The sequence below is a fragment of the Solanum pennellii genome, chromosome 2 (genome assembly GCF_001406875.1).
Source record: "Solanum pennellii chromosome 2, SPENNV200".
Lineage (NCBI taxonomy): Eukaryota > Viridiplantae > Streptophyta > Magnoliopsida > Solanales > Solanaceae > Solanum > Solanum pennellii.
In genome coordinates this window covers 39,731,890-39,751,329 of record NC_028638.1, presented here as the reverse complement: position 1 = coordinate 39,751,329, position 19,440 = coordinate 39,731,890, and the positions used below count along the sequence as shown (strand labels likewise).

The following is a 19,440-nucleotide window of genomic DNA, read 5'->3' as shown; positions in this document are numbered from 1 at the left end:
CAAATATTAGATTTACATACGAGAACTATTTTAAATTAACCCTTCCTATAATTTTCTACACAACTATTATCTTGCATTTCGCGTTGTTAAATTAGGTCTTAGGCCTAACTCACACCCCAAAAGCTAGCTCAAATGGAAGAGGATTGTCCAGCCTCAGTAGGAGTCCAATCATCTCATTAACCATTGATGTGAGACTTTTGTCATTCTTTAACACCCCAACTCACACCTAGTGCTTCACATTTGGTGCGTGGGCAATTTTTATTTTGGGGGCACCAACATCGGGTGAGACGGGTCCAGCTCTGATACCATGTGAAATTAGGTCTTAGACCTAACTCACACCCCAAGCCTTATAAGGAGTTCACACATTTGACCATCGATGTGGAACTTTTTGTCATTCTTTAACACCCCCACCGCATGCCCAGTGCTTAGCATCTGGTGCGTGGGCAATCTTGATTTTGGGGGCCCCAACATCGGGTGATATGGGTCATGCTCTGATACCATGTGAAAATTAGGTTTTAGGCCTAACTCACACCCCAAAAGCTAGCTCAAAGGGAGGAGATCTGCCCAAGCCTTATAAAGAGTCCACCTATCTCATTAACCACCAATGTGAGGCTTTTGTCATTCTTTAACACACACACACGAATTTCAACTTAAACTTTCTGGTATTAAATTTCAAAGTTCAAATTTGAATTTCGAGTTTCGAACTTTGAAATTTAAATATGAAACTGGAAATTTTAAAAACGTAAGCATTTTTTACTTAGATAATATTCAAAAAATAACTTCAAAACAATTAAATAAATATATTAAACAGTATTAAATCCCGCATCCGTCACGTCACGTCGAACACTATCACATCCCATTAATATAGTGGGATGGAACGAGACTTCAAATAGTCCCACAAATCTTGACAAGGTTAATCCCGGGATCGGTTGAATCCCAATCAATCATTGGACCATCCCTTCCACCTTTGTCCCGTCCCGCAGTCCTCGTTCCCTTGCTAGCCCTAGCCTGTACACATACCCAAACAAAGATTGATCGACGGGGTAAGGGGCTTTTTGGTAATTTATATTGAATTTTACCTACTTAAGAGTCTTGTAACATTTGCATATATTATCCTTTTATTTTTTACTTCACCACACTTTTTAAAAACCTACCTACTCTGCCTACTTTATTCATTTCTTCTGCTTTGTTCTCGGTCTCGCCGCTTAGTTTATGTTCACTAATAAGGTTTGTTCTATTTTTTCCTGTTTTGCTCTTTGTTTATCCAATGTCGGTATTATTCTTCTCGATTTGTTGAATGTCATTAGATCTATAAATGATACATTGAATAAGGTCTTCCAATATCATGAATAGATTGATTGTTTCGTTTTTGTATCATTTCAAAAGAAAAGAGATCTCAGGAAGAGTCCTAAAGTAGTATGACGTTGATTGTTTTTCCTGTTCTATCGTATGTGTGAATCATCTAAATGAAAGCGTTCTTTTTTCCTCAAAGTAAGGGTTGTCATAACTTGTATCGATTTATCCGGCGTTAAATAATTTCCCTAATAGAGTCTTAAGGGCTCTTTGAGAAAAGATCATATTAGTTTTATTAGGTATCCCTGAACAAAGAGTCGGTATTTTTGTAATTTCTATTGAATTTTACCTACTTCAAAGTGTTGTACGTTTATAAGCATTATTCTTTCATTCTCGACTTCACCACATTTTTATAAAACCACTCTTTTCACTTTATTTATCTCTTTGGCTTCATTCTCGCTCTCGCCCCTTAGTTTATATAATTTCTGTTTTTCTCTTTGTTAATCCAATGCGGATATTATTCTTCTCTATTTGTTGAATTTTTATGGATCTATAAATCAATTTTTAATTATTTTGTGGGCGCATCCTATGGATACTCCTTGTAATTAATTTTTGTTAAGCTTTTAATTTTGTTATCAACTTTAGTATGATATAAATATATCTAAGAAAATTAAGAAGAAGAAAAAACATTGAAGGTTAGTCATTAACTCATGTTTATTTATATAATATATGTTAAAAACTTGACTTTTTTGTCCATTAGATAAACACCGGTTCAATTGGTAGATTAATGATTGTTTGAATTATTTTTATTTTATTCTAATTCAATTGAAATCAGTAGGACCCAAATGAACTTTCAATCCTCGCCTTTGCTTAAGACACACCCTTTCAAAAAAACAAATTTCAAGACTAATTATTTATGTTATTTCATTGAATCATAATTTTAATTAATTCTTAAATTAAATATAGTTCATTTTAACCAAATAAAAGTTCACAATAAGTATGCCTCTTTTGCCAAAAGTCCAGAGTGTTACTTTGCTTATGTGATCAACGTTAATTTAAATGTGAAAATTTCAATTCAAGTAGTAATAATTATCAGTATTAATGTCTAATAATTTCCCCCTTTTCAGTATTAGCCCTTTGTTGTTTCTCAACAACAGAAAAGTGGCATGTCAACTAGGAGTGAGAAAGATCAATTCCGTAGTAGTCCTGGTGATGATGGAAACTCCGAAAGTTGGCTTGTTGGAAACTCACCTCAGAAAAATGTGAAAATTGAGACAGGATGTAATGACGAAACTGACCTCGTTGATAGAATCAGTCATCTACCTCACGCTTTAATTGTTCAGATTCTTTCTCGATTGTCCATAATTGATGCCTTCAGAACAACTATTCTTTCTAAAGATTGGCAATACTTCTGGACTGCTATCGACAATCTTGTTTATGACAATGAGGAGTTTAATTGTTCAAATAGCTCGATGGTACACAAATTCATTTCCGTAACAGATAATGTACTACCTCTCCTTAGCAGCTCTAGCATTAAAAAGTGCAGTCTAAACTTTGTGTTCAGACATAATGATGAGGTGTCTTATTTTCCCGTAATTGACAAGTGGCTTGAATTTGTTGTGAACAAGAAAGTGGAGGGTCTAAGCCTGAAGATAAGTTATGATACTGATGATATTGAGAATGACCAACCTTATAGTCTTCCAAAAGTTTTCTGTAGTAGTTCGTCGATCCAAAAACTCAAATGCCAGAATTGCAGAATATTAGACGACTGTGTATTAAATTGGACATCGTTGAAGATTTTGACATTGGAAGATTTGTTAATCCAGGATAAACACATTAGCCAAATAATGTCCAATAGCCCTCAGTTGGAATCATTCAGTCTCTATAAATTTTGTGGATTTAATTATTTGCACATGACTTCTCCAAATTGTAAGAAACTTAAATTGATTGATCACTATCATCCTATTGGAGATTGGTATTCATTCGAAGGTGATTGTTGCTTTGAAGTTGTTGCTCCGTATGTTGAACATTTAACGATTTCTGGAGATTTTGATTATACGATTATTGAGCTTAAGGACTTGTCATCTTTGGACCATGCCAAACTTGATCTCTGTAGTGATGAGTTTGATTCACTGGATGAGGGCATACTGATAGATCTTTTGGTAAGCATTGGTTGTGCTAATGAGCTAATACTTTCATCCTGGTTTATCAAGGTCAGTTATCAGTTTCAAATGTCTCTTGTCTTTAATTTTTATGTTAATTGTGAATAGAGCTCCTTATATCTATATTTTATATTAATATTGAATCCTTTATTTTTAGATTTGGTTGTAGCATTGGGGTAATAATTATGTCAATTAAAGGTCGTGAACCTGATTAATCATCTCCTAATTTACTTCCTTTTAATTAAATTATATTGTTTTGATCTAGTATGCGAGGTTAAATATTGGTTCCTTCTATTGCTTTAAGATGACAGCTACAAGTTCTTACAAGAGAAAATCAATAGATCTCCTAAGTTTACACTGAGTTTGTTAAACTTCTTAGAAGAGAAATTGAGATAACTTGCCATGGAATTGGTTGAGTCGGGAGAGAAAAAACATTTTATTTCATATGTAAGCAAAATAATCTAGAAAAAATGGTGGCGCAGGAGGAAATATAGAAGGAAAAGAAAGAGAAAATTAAGGGAAACCCGTCTCATCAAACCTGACATCTCTAGATAAAAAACCAGCCTACTTGTTTAAATCAACAAGCTTATCTGTCCTTTTTTGGTCATGTAATAACTATAAAAAGCACAAGTGATGAATCTGGATTTAAACATATCCTATAAGGCTTAGGTATTGCAGCAAAACTAAGGAAACCAAAAGGTTGGAGGTAGCAATTTTATATAGGAGACCATAATAAGGAATGTTACTTTGTAACAAACATAAAGAAAGTCCATTAAAAAGATAATTAGTAGTGAGGACACACTCACCCCAATATTTTATCGGAAGTTTGAATTAAAATAGTATAGATCATGTGAAATAAGGTCTTAGGCCTAACTCACACCCCCAAAATCTAGCTCATATATGGAGTATTATCCAAGCTTTATAAGAAGTCCACCCATCTCATTAATCACTGATGTGGGATGAGCCCCTTGCTTAGCAACTGGTGCATTGGCAATTTTGATTTTGAGGGTCCCAACATCGGCTGAGACGGACCCGGCTCTGATACCATGTGAAATTAGATCTTAGGTCTAACTTACACCCCAAAGTTAGCTCAAATGGATCAAGGAATCACCAATAAGTGCATCATCTATTGTGGGGTACGAAGAGTAAATGTTTGACATATAATATCAAGAGAAGAAATTCAAAATAATTTAGTGCTAGAACCCAACTCAAAAGTATTGTCAGATCTTAGAGTATAAATGTGATATGAAATTGAGTCTGAACCGTGAAGAGAAATGATTTGATAAGAGAAAAGCATTAGACTTAGTAGACAGTAAGAGTGTCCAAGTGGAATTGAAAAATTAACCAATGTGGTTAGAAAATGTTTATTGTCATTGTAAGTTTGGGTATGGTAGGTGTTGGGAATAAATCCGTAACAGAAATAATATTTGCAGTAATAAAGGCTATAAATGCGGAACAATACAATACGGCTAATCAACAAGAATAAAAGAGAAATAAAGACACCAATATTTTACGTGGAAACCCTCCTAACTAAGGGAAAAACCACGACCCGAGAGGAGCAACGAATGTCACTATAGTAAGGATTTTACACTTGTATGTCTGAGCAAAACTCCAAAGACCACTACACATTCAAAAGAAATAACACTTTTTTGATTTTTTCACCTCACTACAATATTGCTCACACTCTTTATTTTTTCCTCACATGTTATTTTCCTCTGTGATGCCTCGCTCTTCTTTTTTCTCCTTTGTAATTTTTTTTGGTGCATTTTTGAAATGAGCAAGAGCTCTGTATTTATAAAAAAAATCTACTCCTAATGATATCACCAGTGACATCACAAAAAACACAAGGTTTTCAACCTTTTCACCTATGCAGATTTCTTGGTAAGATTTTAGTTGAAAAAAGAAATGGTGAGCTTTGGTTTGTTGCAGCATTTGTTGACTTTAACAATAAGCAACAAAGAAAATTCAACCGTTCCTGTATTTTAACTTTTCTTATGTTTATCTACAATGTGTATGGACCCCACAAATCTCCCCCTCCATACCCATTCACCTGAAGGAGGTAACTCTAGGTTTCTAGCTTGAGTGCATGCCGACAATTTCTTTGCATAGCTCAAACTTGTCCCTTGATACTACCTTGGTCAGCATATCTGAAGGGTTTTCACTAGTAGGGATCTTCATGACCTGCATAGATCCATCCTCTATCTTTTCACCAATCCAGTGATATCTCACGTCGATATGCTTCGTCCTTGCATGATACATGGTGTTCTTGCTCAAGTCTATTGCACTCTGACTGTCACAATAGACGACATACTCCTTCTGATGCAATCCAAGTTCTTGAAGAAATCGTTTCAGCCATACCATCTCTTTGCCAGCTTCAGTAGCTGCAATATATTCTGCCTTAGTTGTAGAGAGTGCGACACACTTCTGCAACTTTGACTGCCATGATATAGCTTCCGCTGAAAATGTAAACAAATATCCAGTAGTGGATTTTCTATTATCGAGGTCACCTGCCATATCAGATATAGCCCTTCAAGATTGGATCAGATCCTTTAGAACACAAGCAATCTCTTGTGGTACCTCTTAGGTACCTGAGTATCCACTTAACTGCCTCCTAGTGTTCTTTTCCAAGATTTTCAAGGAATCTGCTTACAACACCAACTGCATGAGCAATATCAGCTCTTGTACACACCATTGCATACATCAAACTCCCCATTGCTGAAGAATAAGGAACTTTAGCCATACCCTCTTTCTCCTCTTTTGTTGTAGGACACATCTGTTTGCTCAGCTTCAGATGACTCGCAAGAGGCGTGCTAACAGGTTTATCACTCTTCATGTTGAAGCGTTCTAGTACACGTTCAATATACTTCTCTTGAGATAGCCACAACTTTTTTTTGTTCGTACTCGAACAATCTTCATCCTTAGAATTTGTTGTGCTGGGCCCAAGTCTTTCATGTCAAATGACTTGGACAAATCTTTCTTCAACTTTGCAATCAGCTCTTTGTCTTGTCCTACAATTAAAATGTCATCCACATATAACAACAAAATAATAAAATTATTGTCAGAAAATCTTTTGAAGTATACACATAGATCAGAATAGGTCTTTGTGTACGTTTGACTTTTCATGAAAGAGTCAAACTTTTTTTACCATTGCCTTGGGGCCTGTTTCAATCCATAAAGACTCTTATTCAGTTTGCACACCATGTGTTTCTTTCCAGATACTTCAAATTCCTCTGGTTGCTCCATATAAATCTCTTCTTCCAAATCTCCGTGAAGAAATGCAGTTTTCACGTCCAATTGCTCCACTTCAAGATCTAGACTAGCTGTTATGCTCAAAATAGTTCGAATAGAAGTCATTTTGACAACAAAAGAAAAAATTTCATCAAAATCAATACCTTTCTTTTGTTCAAAGCCTTTTACAACCAATCGAGCTTTGTACCTGACCAACTTGCCATTTCCATCTTTCTTGAGTTTAAAGACCCACTTGCACTTAAGTGGTCTTTTTCCTTTTGGAAGTTCAACTAGCTGGTATGTGCCATTTCTCTGTAGAGATCCCATCTCTTCGTGCATGGCTTTCATCCATTGGCTCTTTTCTGGATGAGACAACACCTCTTTAAGACTTTCTGGCTCTCCTTCATCATTGATTAGGACATTCTCTGAGGAAGGGTATTTGGTTGATTCTACCCTTTGTCTTTCTGATCTCCTCAGAGGTTGAGATTGTTCTTCTTCTTCTGGGTACTCTATTTGCTCGGTATTATCACCAAGTTGCTCCCCCTGCTCAACAATCTCATCAGGTTGCTCTTCATGCTCAGCAACTTCATCAATCGTACTTTCTGCACTTATGGGATGGTTAGAAGAAGAAGGAACGGTAACAACATTAGGGACCATACCATTCTTTTTCTTGTCTTTCTCGGATAGATCATCAGCAGTTCCAACTTCACTTTCTTGAAAGATTACATCTCTGCTTCTGATGACCTTTTTCTTTACAAGATCCCATAATCTGTACCCGAACTCTTTATCTCCATATCCAATGAATATGCAGGGAACTGATTTATCATCTAGCTTGGTTCTTTGCTCCTTCGGTACATGTGCGAAAGCTTTGCAACCAAACACCTTTAGGTGCGAGTAATACATATCTTTGTTAGTCCAAACTCTCTTCGGAATGTCAAACTCCAACGGAACTGATAGACTACGATTGATAAGATAACACGCTATCCGAACTGCTTCACCCCAGAATGTCTTGGGTAATTTAGCTATTCTGAGCATGCTTCTCACCTTCTCAACAATGGTACGATTCATTCTCTCAGCTACACCATTGTGTTGTGGGGTTCCAGGAACTGCCTTTTCATGTCTGATTCCATGGTTTGAACAGTACTCTTCAAATTCTCTTGAAGTATACTCACCTCCATTGTTGGTTCAAAGACGTTTTAGCTTTCGACCTGTCTCTCTTTCTATCAGAGTATGAAACTTTTGAAATACTTGAAACACCTGATCTTTGGTTCACAAGATATAAACCCACAATTTTCGAGAAGCGTCATCAGTAAAGGTAACAAAGTATTTATTACCTCCTATCGATTCTATCTCCATTAGACCACAAACATCAGAATATACCAAATCAAGTATATTCGACTTTCTTTAAGATGATGTCTGAAATGAGACTCTATGTTGTTTACCAAATAAGCAGTAGTTACACGATTTTATCGATGTACCTTTGGAAAAAGAGATGAGTGACTTTTTGGAAAGAATGTGCAATACTTTCTCGCTCATATGACCCATTCTTTTATGCCATAAATCTGCAGAATTCTCTTCGTGAGTCGTATTTAATTCACCTTGGCATATTTAACGTGCCACGAGCAACTCCTTTTGCAATCACCAATGCCCCTTTGGTGAGTCTCCATTTTTTATTTGCAAAGTAGTTTTCATATCCATCTCGGTCCAAAACAACTCCCGAGATCAAGTTCATCCGCAAATCAGGTACGTGGCACACATCTTTCAACACTAATGTGCATCCAACATTTGTTTTTAAGCAAATGTCTCCGATCCCCGCAATCTTTGAGTAACTTGTGTTACCCATTTTCACATTGCCATAATCACCGGCTACATATCTGCAAAAAAGATCTCTTACCGGTGTGGCATGATAAGATGCTGCTGTGTCGACCACCCATTCCGACTCTATACCTGCCAAGTGCATGCATTCTTCTTCCTCATTTATGAGGAGAACAACATCGTCATTATTTTGCACCATGGCAGCTGTGTTGTCATCATTCTTCTGGCCGCTGCTTTCCCCTTTGCCCCTTTTTAGATTTGGACAATCTCTTTTGAAGTGTCCTGGTTGATCGCAATTGTAGCAATTTCTGGCCTTCGATTTTGATCGGACCTTGGACTTTCCACGAGCTCCGGATCTACCATAGTTACTTGAGCTCCTTTGGTAACTTCTGCCTCTACTTTCCGTGATGAGAGCCTGTCCGTGATTTTCAGGCCTTTTTCTCATCTTCTCATTAAGCAAAAGGGCTGATGTGACATCCTTCAACTCAATAGAGTCCTTACCATGTAAAATGGTTGTTGCTAAAGTATCGTAGGAAGATGGCAACGAGTTTAGGAGCACTATGGCTTTATCTTCATCCTCGATCTTTACTCCGAGGTTTGCTAGCTGCGTGATTAGTCCATTAAGTACATTTAAATGAGACAAAAAATTTGTACCTTCACCCATATGTAGCGCATATAACTGCTTCTTTAGGTACAATTTATTTGTCAGCGTTTTGGACATGTATAAATTTTCTAACTTTGTCCAAATGCCACATGCACTCTCTTCATCGATGATGTTATTAACTACATCATCTGTTAAGTGCAATCTGATTGCACTAGCAGCCTTTTCATTCATTTCTTCCAAATCCCCAAGTTTCATCAATTCGGGCTTTTTGAATTTGCCGCCTAGTGCCTTTTGCAAACCCTGTTGGATGAGCAAGTCTTTCATCCTTCTCTGCCACGTTGAGAAACCGCTATCACCGTTGAATTTTGCTACCTCGTACTTTACTCCAGACATTTTTTTTATTGAGTATAGTACAATAAGCTGCAAAAAATATTTCTGTAAATGAGCAGAACATGTGCTCTGATACCAATTGTTGGGAATAAATCCGTAACAGAAATAATATTTGCAGTAATAAAGGCTATAAATGCGGAACACAACAATACGGCTAATCAACGAGAATAAAAGAGAAATAATGACACCAAAATTTTACGTGGAAACCCTCCTAAATAAGGAAAAAACCACGACCCGAGAGGAGCAACGAATATCACTATAGTAAGGATTTTACACTTGTATGTCTGAGCAAAACTCCAAAGACCACTACACATTCAAAGAAATAACACTCTTTTGATTTTTCCACCTCACTACAATATCGCTCACACTCTCTATTTTTTCCTCACAGATTATTTTCCTCTGTGATGCCTCGCTCTTCTTTTCTCTCCTTTGTAATTTTTTTTGGGTGCATTTTTGAAATGAGCAAGAGCTGTATTTATAGGAAAATCCACTCCTAATGATGTCACTAGTGATATCACAAAAAACACAAGGTTTCAACCTTTTCACCTATGCAGATTTCTTAGTAAGATTTTAGTTGAAAAAAGAAATGGTGAGCTTTGGTTTGTTGCAGCATTTGTTGACTTTAACAATAAGCAACAAACAAAATTCAACCGTTCCTGCATTTAAACTTTTCTTATGCTGTGTTGTCATCATTCTTCTGGCCGTTGCTTTCCCCTTTGCCCCTTTTTAGATTTGGACAATCTCTTTTGAAGTGTCCTGGTTGATCGCAATTGTAGCGATTTCTGGCCTTCGATTTTGATCGGACCTTGGACTTTCCACGAGCTCCGGATCTACCATAGTTACTCGAGCTCCTTTGGTAACTTTTGCCTCTACTTTCCGTGATGAGAGCATGTCCGTGATTTTCAGGCCTTTTTCTCATCTTCTCATTAAGCAAAAGGGCTGATGTGACATCATTCAACTCAATAGAGTCCTTACCATGTAAAATGATTGTTGCTAAAGTATCGTAGGAAGATGGCAACGAGTTTAGGAGCATTATGGCTTTATCTTCATCCTCGATATTCACTCCGAGATTTGCTAGCTGTGTGATTAGTCCATTAAGTACATTTAAATGAGACAAAAAATTTGTACCTTCACCTATATGTAGCGCATATAACTGCTTCTTTAGGTAGAATTTATTTGTCAGCGTTTTGGACATGTATAGATGTTCTAACTTTGTCCAAATGTCACATGCACTCTCTTCATCGATGATGTTATTAACTACATCATCTGTTAAGTGCAATCTGATTGCACTAGCAGCCTTTTCATCCATTTCTTCCCAATCCTCAAGTTTCATGGATTCGGGCTTTTTGGATTTGCCGCCTAGTGCCTTGTGCAAACCCTGTTGGATGAGCAAGTCTTTCATCCTTCTCTGCCACGTTGAGAAACCGCTATCACCGTTGAATTTTGCTACCTCGTACTTTACTCCAGACATTTTTTTATTGAGTATAGTACAATAAGCTGCAAAAAATATTTCTGTAAATGAGCAGAACATGTGCTCTGATACCAATTGTTGGGAATAAATCCGTAACAGAAATAATATTTGCAGTAATAAAGGCTATAAATGCGGAACACAACAATACGGCTAATCAACGAGAATAAAAGAGAAATAATGACACCAAAATTTTACGTGGAAACCCTCCTAAATAAGGAAAAAACCACGACCCGAGAGGAGCAACGAATATCACTATAGTAAGGATTTTACACTTGTATGTCTGAGCAAAACTCCAAAGACCACTACACATTCAAAGAAATAACACTCTTTTGATTTTTCACCTCACTACAATATCGCTCACACTCTCTATTTTTTCCTCACAGATTATTTTCCTCTGTGATGCCTCACTCTTCTTTTCTCTCCTTTGTATTTTTTTTTGTGCATTTTTTTAAATGAGCAAGAGCTCTGTATTTATAGGAAAATCTACTCCTAATGATGTCACCAGTGACATCACAAAAAACACAAGGTTTCAACTGTTTCACCTATGCAGATTTCTTGGTAAGATTTTAGTAGAAAAAGAAATGGTGAGCTTTGGTTTGTTGCAGCATTTGTTGACTTTAACAATAAGCAACAAACAAAATTCAACTGTTCCTGCATTTTAACTTTTCTTATGTTTATCTACAATGTATATGGACCCACAGTAAGGTCCCCAAAGATCAATATCAATGAGCTGAAAAAGGGCATGAGGTTTTGATGGAGCGAAAATGATAGTCTCTGTTGTCTAGCCATAGGTGATTGAGCATTTTTATTGACAATTGATTTCATATTATGATAAAAGCATGTGGTCTTAATCTCAAATGTCATAGTAAAGCAAGATCATTCTGAAACAAACAAAAGAAAGGCATATATGTGGATATTGGAACAGAACTAGAAACAATAGGTTTACTCAAAGAAAGAATTGTGTTATTGTCAATAAATGTAGTAAAAGTAACAACGTTAACTTTATTATCAACACAAGTAGTAGCCACAGTGAAATTTACATAATGCAAAGTCAAAAGAGAGAGTATGTATGCATAATGTAAAGCCCTTGATACACTTTATCAAGTTTCAATGGCCTCTTCAGAGAAGTGCCCAGTAGAACACAATAGTAAAGGTAGTTAACTAAGCTCCACAGTTCCAATGGCCTCTACATATGTTTGTTTTCTATACAACTTATGAAGGCTAAACAGAACAATTTTAACACTTGAGTTTACTTACCTAATTCTGTTCTGTTTCATCCTTTTGTTTAGGTGATTTCCACTTCGATGATGGACGAGGAATTGAAAGTCTCCTTACCGTTGCTACAATGCAGATGGTTGACAATAAGTTCGTATGTTTCAAAAGTTTCCTTCCTCATGCTAGACAAACTCTTAAGGTCGACTCCTAATTTGGAAAAATTGACGATGTTTCCTGATCTGGAGGTATGTTATTATTCATCTCATTATTTTCTTCCAGTTTGTATTTTTCATTTATCGTGTCAAATGTTGATTACAATGTTACATTACAGAGTATGTGATTCAATTTCAGGACTTCTCAATTTTTCAGAACGCGGAAAAAAACACTGAGGCGTTGGAATTATATGACCCCCTCTCATTTCAAGAAAACATATTCAAAGATCATTTACAGAATTTGAAGATTGTCAAGGTTATGCCATTTTGTACATCCGAAGCAACAGAGCTCGATCAATTCTTGAAGTTCTTACTTGAGCACGCGATAAATCTGGAGAAAATGGTTATAGTGCCAAAGCATAAGGGATGCAACAATTGCGCTACTAATACCTCACAGTTGATAAAGTGTTTGTCACTTTTTCCAAGAGCTTCTATTAGTACAGTTATTTCCTTAGGTCCAGTTACCCGAAATGTTTTTAATACTCTTTAGTTATGTTTGAAACTCTCTTGTGATTATAAGGACACAAGGCTGGGATATCATGATTATAATTTGGATATTGCTTGTAATTTGTTTTAACTGACATTGTGATTTTAGTAGTTTTTTCTTTCTATTCGTCAGTGTGTAATTATTTCTAGATGATGCACAAGTCATAAAGTTTGAGTCCAGAGCCAAAAGAGTCATTTGTTTCTTCCAAAATGCTTAAAGGGCCACTGAAATACTTTTAAAATCAAAACGGACAATTCGTTGCTCCAACGACAAGATCCTTTTTTTTATTTTAACGATGTCCGAAATTCACCCTTTACCTTAACCTGAGGTTTGTGTTCGTAAAAAAGAGAGATGGTTGGGATCTTCCCCCACAGGGAAGGAAACAAACTATGGGTTTTATCTGTTACCACACATCCGTTTAAGGCATTCGACCTTGCTGAGATTAGTAAAAGGATGTGGTGTTGTGAATGATATTGCTTATTCCTTAGCAAGAAATCTCATTTTCGAACTCTTAGTATAGAAAAAAGTCTTTGGTAGGAGAGTTATCCTTGAATGAAGCCTACCGAAATATGAAAATTAGTTAGGCTCCAATTGAGATACCTAACACCGTAAAAATTCAAAAAAAAAAAGAAAAAACGCGAAAGTCATTTTAGCACCAAATAAGTTAAAAAAATTTACCATTGTGATTTTTGAATACAATGACAAGTGTCTTATGATTTTCATGAGATAAAAAATTTGTCTAATTTTGGTTAAAGGAAATTTACTTTAAGGCCATTTATGAGATTTAGCAAAGTTTTATAATGGAAATATATATATATATATATATATATATATAAATTACGGTGAAATTCTCAGTTACATAAGTACTAAACTATGTGGTGTCAAATTACCACCCAATTTCTTTTTTCAAATTATTGAACCTTTTTTACTAATGACCTAGTAACAAAACAAGTTAGAAGATAACAGATATATAAATATGTCTATACTTGACAAGAAGGATGAGTTTTAGTGTCTTATTCTGATTCAAATCTATTCACCGACAAAAGTAATCATTAGCGACAATTAATTCTTATTAATTGCCGCTAAATATGTATTTTTAGAGATAATTGATACTTTTTGTATATGTCTCTAAAGTCTTTAGCGATATTGATTCTAATGACACTTAACTAATGCCGGTAAAGACTTTAATACTCTTTATTAATGTCAATATATATATATATATATATATATATAAAAAAAATCAAGCATGAATTTCATTTTAAAAAAATTGTCCATAGAAAAAGAAGATTACAATGTAGGAAATAAAACCAAAAATTTTCCATCCCAAATCTGCCTAAATCTGCTATATATTGTTTGAAACTACATATATAAATGATAAATATTAAAAGTTAATTATGTACGTAAGATCGAATTTTATTCATTTACTCATGGTGCATGTGTGATTTTCTCATAAAGAATATAGTTAGGCCAGAATTGATTAACTAGATAATTATCCCTGATAAATTAGTAGAAAAACTTGCAGTATTTACTATAGTTGAGTTCTAAATTGGTATTATAGTAACATAAAGAATTTAGGGCCGTTGTTTGATAGCTTGATAAAATAAGCCTTATTCATGAATTCGAGTTTGTATAACTTATATGACGTTTTGTAGGTGAAGAAGAAAAAAGTTACTCATGTATATAATTAACATGATGTTTGGTAGTGGATAAGAAAAAAAGTATTCATATATATAATTAATACGATGCTTGGTAGGTGGATAAGAAAAAAAAGTTATTCGTGTATACAATCAATACAACGTCAATTTGAAATGCACAGAATTAATACATGTATAAGTTATGAGGAAATTTATGCATTATATATGCGGCGGAGTGAGAGGTGGAATAATTAATACGGGGCCATTTGATTTTTGGTTAGAATTATGCAGGTATTAGTTATACATGTATTAGTAATGCAGCGTTAGAGTTATGCAGGTATTAGTTATACAGATATTAGTAATGCAGGATTTTAGTTATGCTAGTATTAGTTATACAAGTATTAGTAATGCAGGGTTTAGTTTTTCATGTATTAGTTATACATAGTTTAATTATGTTGAGTTTAACTATGCGAATATTAGTTATGTAGGTATTATATAGTTATTATAGATTACAATACATGAATTATTAACTATTTAATATTAAATTTGTTTTAAATCATTAATATATATTTTTTACAAAATAATAATACATGCTAATTAAAAGTGAAATATACCGAATAATGTGTAATATTTGATTAGAATATATACCGTCAAATATATACAATCAAATTTTTAATACTAAAAAAATATTTATATTTACATAAATAAATAAAAATTGTAAGCATATAAAAAAAATGAAAATGGTATGTATCTAAAAAGAAATAAAAACAACAAATGTAGATAGAAAAGTAGAGTTTAGTTTTCAATTAAAATAAAATAAGTTAATAGGGTAAATATGTAATTATCATTTTAATACATGTATAACTAAGATCCACATAATGTATCCACCTTCTACTCTTTCTTAACTTAATACATAGATTCCGTCACAAGTTATGTTGGTATTAATTATGTAAGACTACAAAAAATGCAACAAAACACAATATAAATTAATACATGAACAACTTTTGTATAATATTTAAATTCTTACCAACCAAACATGGTATAAGTTATGTTGACTTTTATACGTAATACAAAATTTCAACCAAACATAGTAAAGCTAATGCAACTTTTTATACATGAATAAGATGTATCATTTTATACAGTAACCAAACGACCCCTATCTGTATAGCTAATACATGGAAAAAAGATAAAATGACAATGTTATATATCCTTATCACTTTCACTTGACTACTTTCTTCTTTTACATAATTAAAGAAATATTTTAATTTAAATACAAAGTTAAAGAACAAACGAATATAATTGTAAAAAAAATGTTATAATTTAATAGTTTTACTAATTTTTAATATAAGGAACCAACATCCAAAGGAATAATTTATGCATAACTAAACTCCATATAACTAAACCTTACCATATAATTAAACCTTACATAGTTAATACTTGTATAACTAATACATGCATAAATAAGACACATATAACTAATACTCACATTACTAATAACCGCATAATTAATACCACTTTACTAATACTTATATAACTAGTACACACATTACTAATATCTGCATAATTAATACTCACATTACTAATACATATATAACTCTATCCAGCTATCAAGCGACCCCTTACCCTATCAATTTTATATTTTTGATGGTGCATGATTCCTTTATATATTGGATACTCCCTCCATTTCATATTATATGTCACATTTTACATTTGCACTTACATTAAGAAATAAGGTAACTTTACTCTTATGCCCTTATTTAATGTTTGCTTATGACAACTTTGTTATAAATGACTAAATGTTAGATTTCGAAAATATAAATGCATTTGGATGACTATTTAAATTTTAGAGTTTATTTTGGAGCCAAATTTTTACCAATTGATCCAAAAACAATTTAAAATCAAGTTTTTCCCTCCCACCTCATTGTTCTTATATATTTTGTGTAAAATGTTTTTTTTAATATAAATTGTTAAAAAACGTGACAATATTAGAGATGATTTATGTAGTTGTTACCTTCATTTTATCTTTTTTGTCCATTTTTTTTCTTTTTCAATAAATACCAGATGAAAACTTAAATGATGATCACATAAACGAACAGTCATCAGGATCATTAATTCCTATTTAGCTACATTAGAGATGATTCATGTAGTTGTAACCTCCATTTTCATCTTTATTTTTAAGTTGTTTGTTGATATTTTTTTTCAAATTTGGATTTTATAGAATAAGTAGTGAATAAAAAAACTAGTTAATTAATGAATAAAGTATTCTCCAGTGAAATTAATTGCTAGTAGATTTCCTAGGTTAGTCAAAGTAAATACATTTTAAAGATTAATTAATTAATCTATTAAGAGTATAATGGACCAAAAATTTTAAAATTATGCATAAATTTCATAAAATGACATATATTATGATTCAACTATTTTTAAAAAGAGACTATACGTAAGGAATCTAATAAGGGGGGGGGGGGGTTATGCATATATAAGATTTGTTCAAGAAAGTGGGGAAACATAGAAGTCCAATAAATATGAGTCCTCAAATTAGATGGGTTGTTGGAAAAGGAGGCATAGTTGGTTGATGAGAGATCACTTCATTGGTATATGTAAACCAATTTTTTGGCTTTTAGGTGTGATAAATAACAAGGACCACCATTGCTTGTTGCAACCTATTACCTCTTCATGACACTTTTTTTCAACTATTTTTGACATCATATATAGCTGTGTCAAACATTAATGATGGTTGCCCATTTTGGATCTCCCTTGCTTGTACTCCATTTCTTTTTATTTGTCTTTTACATTAAAAATATATTTTATTTAATATATATTTCAACAAACAAGAGAAGTGGGTTTTTCTTTAAAAAAAAATATAATCAAATCAACATGCATGAATCAACTAAAAAAATGAGGTGTTTGGTCATGTCTCATTATAAAATCGATTGAAAAAGAGAAATTTTTATTTTCTGATATATTATGAAGTGAAGAGGTTGTTTGTAGAGGTAAGGTGGGGGTCTATGGGTTCAGATGAATCTACTATCTTTTTCGTAAGTCTTGTATTGTATTAAAAATTAAATAAATATATGTGTATATTATTAACTTGTGAACCCTTAATAAAATTGACTGATTAGTGTTAAGAAGTGTCGGTGGAAAATGTTTTTCGCACTATCATGTTGTGGGTTTGAACCCACTGTCAACCAATGAAGCATGTTTTGTAATATTATTTCGTTCTGTTCTAAAATTTAGAATCTCAAACTCATTATCTCGCTCCACCTCTAGTTGTTTGATATATAAGAATTATTATTATTTATTATTAATTATTTCTTACTTATAGCCTAAGTTTACTTATAACCCAAATAATATCATAAATAGTATTTAATAATTAATAAATATCGTCCGTATATTGGTTACTTGATGGACGTACCAGATTAAATCCTAACCTCTATAAATTGGTCCTCCCTCCATCCATTAGGGTTAACCACATATTTTCTACAATAATTTCATCACTGACGGTAGTGGTAACAGAAAATTAGGGCAAGGAGGTAGAAACCAACTTACAACTAACGCTTCCGTTTTTATCTATGATGATATCTTCATCAAATATGTATCTTTAACGATCTTTATATAAAATTATCGTATTTAAGATCTTGATATTATATATAAAGTATTTAATCTTACATGATATTCCAAGGAAATGCATATAAGAGTTATAGATTTTTACGTATTTTCATTTAGATTTTTTAAAACTATACGTTTCAAGTTTATAAAACAAAACAGTTATTTGACGTATCCACTGAAAGTTTCTATAAAGATATAAATATAAATAAGGACAAATGCATTTTATCTGATTTTGTAGTGCTGTAACTCCACACTCTTATTATTAGATGTTTATTTTGTGGAAGTAGATATTTGGAAAAAAAGAAAAAGTGTGCTTCCACCATCTCAAACCTCTATTATGATGCTTAATAATAATAGAAGCAGATTCAGCATTTAAATTTAACGTATTTTAATCTCTGAGATATTTTTCTATATAGCTAGCTATATATTGTTTTGTTTGTACATATAGTTATATCAAAAATATTAAATTTAGTTAAGTTCATTGAATCAACCAACATGCATAACTAATAACAGATAGTATTAAATAATAGTATTAAATAATATTAGTATTTACTGTGTACTAATCCTAGTCCTATTAGGATTAGTACTCCTTAATCCTAGTCCTATTAGGATTAGTACTCCTTCCTATATCTCCTATATATATCTCCCATGTATTCCCTTATTAGGTTAACACTTCAATACAATCAATATTTCTTCAATAACTAAAAGAAAATAAGGTAGCTACCGATACAATTTCATGCTAATTCCACCTAACGATGGATTATATGAAAAATCAATTTGCTAGAAATTATTTAGCTATGAATTAGTTAGAGATTATCGATCAATTCTGTAAGGACATGACGATTGACATCGACAGGTTCAAACATTATATATTTTGGCGTGCTTATCCAATACATGCACATCCTTTTCAACTAATGTCATGAAAAAAAATCAGAAGCTTAGCATCACCTTTTTCAAGAGCACCTGTTTTTGCACTATCAATGGTTTCTGTTAAATATATTGTCCAACCCAATTCAATTCTACAAGTTGCACTATATATATGGCACTAAAACACTACAAACTCATGATTATTCTTTGGAACTTTTGTTACCGGAGACGAACATAGAATTTGAAAACTTGAGGTGTAGCAATATTATCTTAGTTTAAATATGATCTCTAAAATAAATAAAAAATAAAAAATAGGGGTCTAGTTAGATTCAGTACTTTTGGCTTGTAGCAGTAGCACAACATCACGCTTATACTCCTCATGAATGCACTATTAATTATATTTTAATTTCTATCAGTTTTTCAATATATATATATATATATATATATATATATATA

At 33.2% G+C, this 19,440-nt stretch overlaps 1 protein-coding gene and 1 non-coding gene across 2 annotated transcripts; both read left to right on the top strand.

The window, feature by feature from the left end:
- Nucleotides 1-1,143: 1,143 nt before the first annotated feature.
- On the top strand, nucleotides 1,144-13,003 carry LOC107009465 (putative F-box protein At1g49610). Its single transcript, XM_015208805.1, has 4 exons — nucleotides 1,144-1,227; nucleotides 2,421-3,506; nucleotides 12,253-12,423; nucleotides 12,530-13,003. Exons 2-4 carry the CDS (start codon nucleotides 2,460-2,462, stop codon nucleotides 12,878-12,880), a joined length of 1,569 nt encoding a protein of 522 aa, XP_015064291.1. The 5' UTR covers nucleotides 1,144-1,227; nucleotides 2,421-2,459; the 3' UTR covers nucleotides 12,881-13,003.
- A 206-nt stretch (nucleotides 13,004-13,209) lies between these two features.
- LOC114076243 lies at nucleotides 13,210-13,340 on the top strand. Its single transcript, XR_003577115.1, has one exon. It is a non-coding gene; the product is annotated as a U6atac minor spliceosomal RNA (small nuclear RNA).
- The last annotated feature ends 6,100 nt before the right edge of the window (nucleotides 13,341-19,440 follow it).

Bases quoted from the DNA above. Each gene is read 5' to 3' on its own strand.
- LOC107009465 (XM_015208805.1), top strand. From the start codon at position 2,460: ATGTCAACTAGGAGTGAGAAAGATCAATTCCGTAGTAGTCCTGGTGAT. The intron at 3,507-12,252 runs GTCAGTTATCAG...CCTTTTGTTTAG, and splicing joins TTTCATCCTGGTTTATCAAG to GTGATTTCCACTTCGATGAT. The intron at 12,424-12,529 runs GTATGTTATTAT...ATTCAATTTCAG, and splicing joins CGATGTTTCCTGATCTGGAG to GACTTCTCAATTTTTCAGAA.